Here is a 7,122-nt window from a genome sequence, read left to right as displayed (position 1 = left end):
AATTCGATTGTCGGGTGTGGGGAAACTTCGGGTTTCAACCGCGACGACAATAAATATTATGAAAGTGGAAAAAATATGAACATATCGATTTTTTTTATTGAAAAAAAATGGGCCGGGGCAACGACACTCAGCCAAATAAGCTTAGGATTTTCAAAAAGACCTAGCTTCCCGAATAAAAAATACAGTAGAAAAACCGAACGTTGTATTGTAACAGTACTATTTAGAACCACGTTGTTACAATAGACACCAGTGTAAAAATAAAAAAAATACAAAAACAATAAGATGTAATGTAGACACCATACAGTGAATTGTAAATAAGATTTTTACAATATATTATACAGGTTGTTAAGTATCGTAACAATACAAATATTTTTACAAAATATTTTTCCCCATATATATATTTTTACAAAACCATACATTTTATTGTAAATGAATTGTTCGAAATACTGATACGTGGGCTTTAATATACCGTATGTTAAAGCCCACATGTATGGTTTCAAACAATAAAATGTACCGTAAATATATTGTTTTTAATTGTAATTTCACTACTGGCTATACATTTAATCAAATGGTTTAGGAATCGTTGTCTTTTGTTATGTTGTATTGTTTTACATTACATAAACCATAAAATGTTATATTATCTCGTCATGTTCCTTCGTTAATGGCAGTTCTACCCAAATTACCTAAACTCGTCTAAGTCTGAGTAGCCTCTGATTGCATTAACAGTTGAAGCTTAGGCTCCCATGTCCCACCAGCCAGATAACTGGGTTTTGCAAACTAAGCATTATTTGTGGCAACACTTTGAGCGGCATGATGGAACTATGCCGAGTGCGCTAAGTGTTATTAGACCACTAATGTAGTTTCATGAAGTTGGTGACGAGGTACATAAGTATCATTACAACGTGCATAAGTATCATAACCGTTATTGAGGCTCCAGTTTGACTGAACTTTGAAATATGTACATAACAACTAATGAGAAAACTGTCAAGTTCGATTCAACTTTAAATTAGGTTTAAAAGCGAAGACGAACTTAAACCATAAGTCGTTTCAGTGTCTAGTCCAGTCCATATGTCAAAAATGGCTCTAGGTCAAAGATAAATCACATTTAATTCGGTTCTGGTACAAGGCAAGTTCACATGAGAGAAGGGGAGGATACTCCCCTAAATGCAAATACAGAAAAAATAGCGTTGAACTCATCCACTGATTTACGGTAATCTGACCTGCATCTTTCCGGGTTGACCTATATTCGTATTCCTCTCATCGCACTCTACATACCTAGCCCGCCATATCTCTTGGAACTGCAGTCCTTGGGACACCTGGTTTACTACTTATTTAAATATTTTATTGACTTTAAATAGATTTTAACTTTAAATCTCTTTCCTTTCCTTTGCAACAAGAAAGTCACGAACATCAACAAAACAAAGCACGAAAAAATCTAAAACTGAATAAACAATTAAAAATGTACGGAAAAAGATTGTTTCGGAATAGTGAATGGTTCAAACGTAAGAAAAACAGTATATTGTTACATAAAAATCGGATATAAATGTATAGTAGCTACAATGTGCACAGATTTTAGCGAACCATTCCATTACACTACACTATATTGTAGCTGGTACACTGTATGGTACAGGAATGGTTTTCACCAAATACTCTATGGTTAGTTTTTATCCGGGTTATGAAACTGCTTTTAAATAATTTATAATGCCTATAATGAGTTTTATAAGGTCGCTCTATGACGCAGAATCGTCTCACACTCACACTGTTGCGACAGGTGATGATTTCTCGGACAATCCAAATAGCGAACTCGTATTTTTGGTTGTGGAGTTGCTTTTAGCTGCAAATTTATTTAATTCATTAGTTTTAAGCTCTAACATAGTTCGTAAGTTCAATATTGCATGAATAGGAAATTTTACAATTTAATTTATAATTTGCATGATTTAGATTTAAGTTGAATAACAAATTGTGTTTGCGACTTACATTTTTAGTCCCTTTTTGTGTAAATCCTGTTCAACAAACGTAATTATCACTGTTTTAACTGACCGTCTCAAATTGCTCGACTAAAACGTGTGTGCCTTGTGTGCTGTCTGTTTTTCTACTGTATTGTGTATTGTTGATCAAAAGCCGGCTACGAAGTCATTATTGGTTTCTCACAGTTGGCAGTAGGTGCACGGTGGAAAATTATTCGGTCGATAGGGCGCCGTCCTGAACATTCCCCGACCCGTATTGCTCCGTGTCCTCTCGAGCATTACCAGCAACATCTAGGACGGCTATTTTTGCCACCGGACGTCGCAGTACACCAGTTGCTGTCTGTACGTTGGCGCTGCGACATCTGCCATCTCGTCCAGGGAACACGCGTAGGACTTGTCCCCTTATCCATCTGTTACGGACTCGATCGTCCACGATGACCACTAGATCACCGGCAGAAACCGGCTTGGTATCAACGAACCACTTGGTTCGTCTGGTGATTGTGGGTAGGTACTCCTTTACCCAGCGCGTCCAGAATTGGTCCAGCAATCGTTGGCACAGGAACCAACTGGTGTAAAGAGTCTGCCTATCGTCCACAAGCTGGGTTGGAGGCTGGTTCACCCCGCTAGTACTCAGCATGAGAAAACAGTTCGGAGTAAGTGCCGCATGCTCCGAAGTTTGCAGCGGCATGTAGGTCAACGGCCTCGAATTTACCATCGACTCAGCTTCCACCAGCAACGTGCCCAAAACTTCCTCGTTAGGTTTGCGTTCGACCGATAGCGAAGCCAATGCACACTTCACCGACCGAACCATGCGCTCCCAAGACCCCCCCATATGCGGCGCAGCTGGAGGATTGAAGCGCCATTGGGTGACCGTATTGGTGAATGTTGATGCTAGCTCTTGGTTGACTGCTCTGACTTGCTCCTTTAACTCGCCACTGACTCCAACGAAGTTAGTCCCTTGATCACTGTAGATCTCCGAAGGTGCCCCCCTCCGTGCTATGAACCGCCGTAATGCCATCTTGCAGCACTCCGCTGATAAGCTGGTGACGACTTCTAGATGGATCGCCCTGATTGTCAGACAGGTGAAGAGGGCGACCCATCGCTTCACTTCACGACGACCTTGGACTACCAACAGCGGGCCGAAGTAATCCACTCCAACGAAGCTGAATGGCCTGATGCGGGGAGTGACTCGTGCCTCCGGTAGCGGTGCCATTCTTGGAACTGCGGGTGTCGCCTTGTAAACCTTACACCACATGCAAGTTTTGCTGATCTTTCGAAATGCTGCTCTCATCTCCGGCAGGTGATATTTCTGCCGCATTTCATTCACTGCTGTCTCTCCGTTGGAATGCTTGAACCGCCGATGGTACGAATCGACGATGAGCTGGGTAACGTAGTGGTTCTTCGGCAGCACAGTAGGGTATTTGAAATCAAACGTCGCATCAGAGAAACCGTCGATCCGTCCTTCCATTCGAACTACGCCTTGATTGTCCAAGAAAGGAGACAGTTTGTACAGCTTGCTTGAACTTTCGAGGCGCTGACGCTGATCCACTGGTAGAGTCTGGTTGCTCTGCATCGTGATCACCTCATCTCCAAAGGCTTCGAACTGGGCCTGCTTGATAACCGTCCATTTCGCACGCTGAAACTCTTCTCGAGTAAGGATGGCTGTTACGTCGGATTCTTCTTTATTCCGCTTCCGCTTCAGCTGGTCTACGAAGCGGTGAACGTAGGCGACAGCACGTACACATCGCTCCCACTTGGAAAAGCGGCTGAATTGCACCACTTGTTCCTTCCGCAGCTCTCGATGAACGTGAATGGGTCTCAGTTCCTCCGTTGTTGTGGTAGATTGCACCTCCTGTTTTGGCCACTGGTTTGGAGGATCGTACAGGAAGTCTGGTCCGCTGAACCAGCGATGACTGTTGCTGATCTGGAGCCGCTCTTTCCACTTAGTGGCATCATCCGCCACGTTAAGGTGCGAGGGAACATAGTGCCATTCATCGACTTTCGAAGTGTCCAGGATCTCCGACACGCGGTACGCTACAAACTAGCGATATCGTCTATGATCCGAGCGTAGCCAAGAAAGGACAGTGGAAGAATCACTCCAGAAGAATCGTTGTTTGATTCGCAGAGTGTGGTTTTCCGCTACAGACTCTGCTAATCTGGCTCCTAGTAACGCAGCCTGGAGCTCAAGACGGGGAACTGACAGTAACTTCAGTGGGGCAACTTTCGTCTTTGACGATACCAGAGAGCAGCGAACTTGAGACTGGTCTACGATCCTGAAGAAGGCGGTTGCCACGTACGCCTCTTCACTCGCATCTACAAAGATGTGTAGCTGCAAAGATTCGTAGCTTTCCGGAAGGTATGCTGGGAAGTAGCACCGTGGTATGCGAACTGTGTCGAGCTGCCTCAACAGCTCAATCCACCGACGCCATAGTTCGAGCAAGTCTTCGTTGATTTTGTCGTCCCACCCGATTTTTGCTCGCCACGCCTTCTGAACGAGGATCTTTCCGTGAACCACGGCGAGCGACACCAGACCTAGTGGATCGAAAATGCTCATGACCACTTGGAGGAGCTGCCGTTTTGTAGGGACCACATCTCCATGAAGCAGAGGCATTAGTTGTTCTCGGAAAAGTCCGCGGAATCCGAACTCATCCGATTCGGGAAACCAGCTCATCCCGAGTACGCGTACTGAAACTGCAGTTGAGTGCGTCTTGAAATTATTCGCAGATTCTTCAGCTGAATCCCCGACCCGTGAAAGCACCTCTCTGGAGTTGGACATCCAGTTCCGAATGTGAAACCCGGCTTTAGCATGGCCAGTTTTCACTTGCAGTGCCAGGTCTGCTGCCTCATCGACGGTGTCCCGACTGTCCAAATAGTCGTCCACATAGTGATTGTGGACGATCGCTGCGGCAGCCTCAGGAAATTCGGACTCTAAGTCCTTCGCATTTTGATTTTTGATGAACTGTGCAGCAGAGGGAGAGCAAGTTACACCAAAGGTGGCCACGTCCATGACGTAGATGTCAGGTGCTTTGGAGGAGTCGCTTCGAAACAGGAACCGTTGTGCCTGTCGATCCTCGGGTCTGATCTGGAACTGGTGAAACATCTCCTTTATATCGCCACAGATCGCCACCTGGCGTTGACGATATTTGGAGAGCACTGACGGAAGGGAGGACAACAGATCTGGTCCTGGAAGCAAGGCAGAGTTGAGAGACTGGCCTTGGACGCTCGCTGCCGCATCCCAGACTATGCGAACCTTTCCTGGCTTTCTGGGATGAACAACCACCCCCAACGGAAGATACCACACTTTCTTGGGATCCGAGCTAAGAACCTCCTCCTGCGTTATTTTGTGTGCGTACCCCTTCTCGAACAATTCAGGTTTCCGCCGCAAACGACGCTCCAGTGATTTGAGCCGACTCTCTGCCATCGGCTTACTGTCTGGAAAGTGGATGTGGTCGTATTTCCAGAGCAGCCCTGTCTGAAACCGACCGGATGGCAGCCGTAAAGTCGTTTCTTCAAGGATCTTTCTGGAACGCATTTCGTCGGATCCTTCCAACAAAGGAGCTACAGCAACACCAACGTGCTCCACCGAGAAAAACTCCTTCACAAGGTCGTGTAACACATCGTCAGGGTTTTGAGCTTCCTTGTACAGATGAAACTGACACTGCTGAGTCGAAGAGCTTTCACCAGGAATAGGGCCGTACACCGTCCAACCCAGTCTGGTTTTGGCCGCCGCTGGTTGCCCGACTCTGCCTTCCTGTACCTTAAGGGGAATCTTCAGGTGAGTGTTGTCCAAACCAATCAGGATTGTTGGAATGGCGTTGCGGTATTCTTGAATGGGTAGACCACGGAGGTGCGGAAACTGTTGAGCGAGTTCATCAAACGGCAAGCTTTGTTGAGGAAGACACAGTTGATTCACGGTATGAGCTGCTGCAACGACGTATCGTTTCTTGGCCCCACGACCCGAGATTTCGAGTCGAATCAGCTGAGAGTTGTCCTCACATCGTTCAACATCACTGGTCCATTGCAAGTAAAGCGGGTGAACTTCACCTTTCACTCCAAACTCCAGGGCAATACGGACGTCGACCATTGTAGACGAGGACCCTTCGTCCAAAAACGCAAACGTGTGGACAGATCTTTCGTTACTGTACAGCGTCACTGGTACTATACGAAAGAGCGTGGATACCTTCAGAGCGGTGTGGACGCTTACGGTTTCGGTCGCCGTGGCCTGGTTTGCTGGGACTACTGGCTGAGGCTTTCCAGGATGCAAAAGCTTATGGTGCCGCTCATCACATCCTTCCATTCCACACGATGTTGCCTTGCACGGGAACTTTCCGTGTGCTACCAGGCACCGTCTGCATAGGTAATGCTGCTGAACGCGCATCCAACGTTCCTCCAGGTTGCACTTCTTGAAGTCGTCGCAGTCTCGCACCTTGTGCCCCTGTTTCCCACAAATTGGGCACGGTTTTGGTTGGTTCTGCTTGCCTCCAGGATTGCTAGGAGGATTCCGTTTACCAACGTTGTCCATCGAATTGCCAGATGCGTGGGTGTTCACATACAGCTTCTCTTTTTCCTTTCGTTTGTTCGAACCAACACTAGCTTCTTGAGACGGTTGATAGGGAGCGACGTCACTTGCAGCTACCACTAGTTGCGCCATGTAATCGCCAAATGTGCCGAGGTCGACCACAGGGCACTTTTGTTTAAAAAGCGCCCAATCAAGCTTGATGTTTGCTGGTAACTTGCTGACTAACTCCTGCAGCAACGCCGGATTGGAGAAGTGGGCCTGTTGTCCAGCTGCACGCAGATGACCACAGAGGTTTTGGCAGGCTAGACCGAACGATATCAAAGACTCCAGCTTGTCCGGTTTCGGGGCTGGAGTAGAGCGCACCTTCTGCAGTAGTGAGTTGATGACCAGATCGGGACGACCGTACAGTGTATGAAGTGTCGAGAGGATCATAGGAACCGATGAGGGCTCCAGAAGTAAACTCCTCACTGCTTCCAGGGCGTTTCCTTTGAGGCTCCGTTGCAGACGCATCAAATTCTCTCCGTGGGAAAACCCACATAAATGTGTGGTGTTCTGATAACAACTCAGGAATAGCGGCCATTCGACAGAATCGCCCGAAAAGATGGGTAGCTCCTTGGGAACGATGTGCCTAGCAGC

The 7,122-nt window shown here is 46.8% G+C and overlaps 1 protein-coding gene across 1 annotated transcript; it reads right to left on the bottom strand.

Moving 5' to 3' along the window:
- Nucleotides 1-2,178: 2,178 nt before the first annotated feature.
- LOC134291947 (uncharacterized) lies at nt 2,179-6,918 on the bottom strand. Its single transcript, XM_062860430.1, has 2 exons — nt 4,222-6,918; nt 2,179-4,008 (listed from the first exon to the last, which is right to left on the bottom strand). Exons 1-2 carry the CDS (start codon nt 6,916-6,918, stop codon nt 2,179-2,181), a joined length of 4,527 nt encoding a protein of 1,508 aa, XP_062716414.1.
- Nucleotides 6,919-7,122: the final 204 nt, after the last annotated feature.

The sequence above is a fragment of the Aedes albopictus genome, chromosome 1 (genome assembly GCF_035046485.1).
Source record: "Aedes albopictus strain Foshan chromosome 1, AalbF5, whole genome shotgun sequence".
Classification (NCBI taxonomy): domain Eukaryota; kingdom Metazoa; phylum Arthropoda; class Insecta; order Diptera; family Culicidae; genus Aedes; species Aedes albopictus.
This window is presented reverse-complemented; position numbering and strand designations above follow the sequence as displayed.

What these genes read in the sequence shown, in the direction of transcription:
- LOC134291947 (XM_062860430.1), bottom strand. Translation starts at nt 6,918, where the DNA reads ATGATCCTCTCGACACTTCATACACTGTACGGTCGTCCCGATCTGGTC. An exon ending in GGATCGTAGACCAGTCTCAA is followed by an intron (nt 4,009 to 4,221) that starts GTTCGCTGCTCT and finishes CGATATCGCTAG; the next exon opens with TTTGTAGCGTACCGCGTGTC.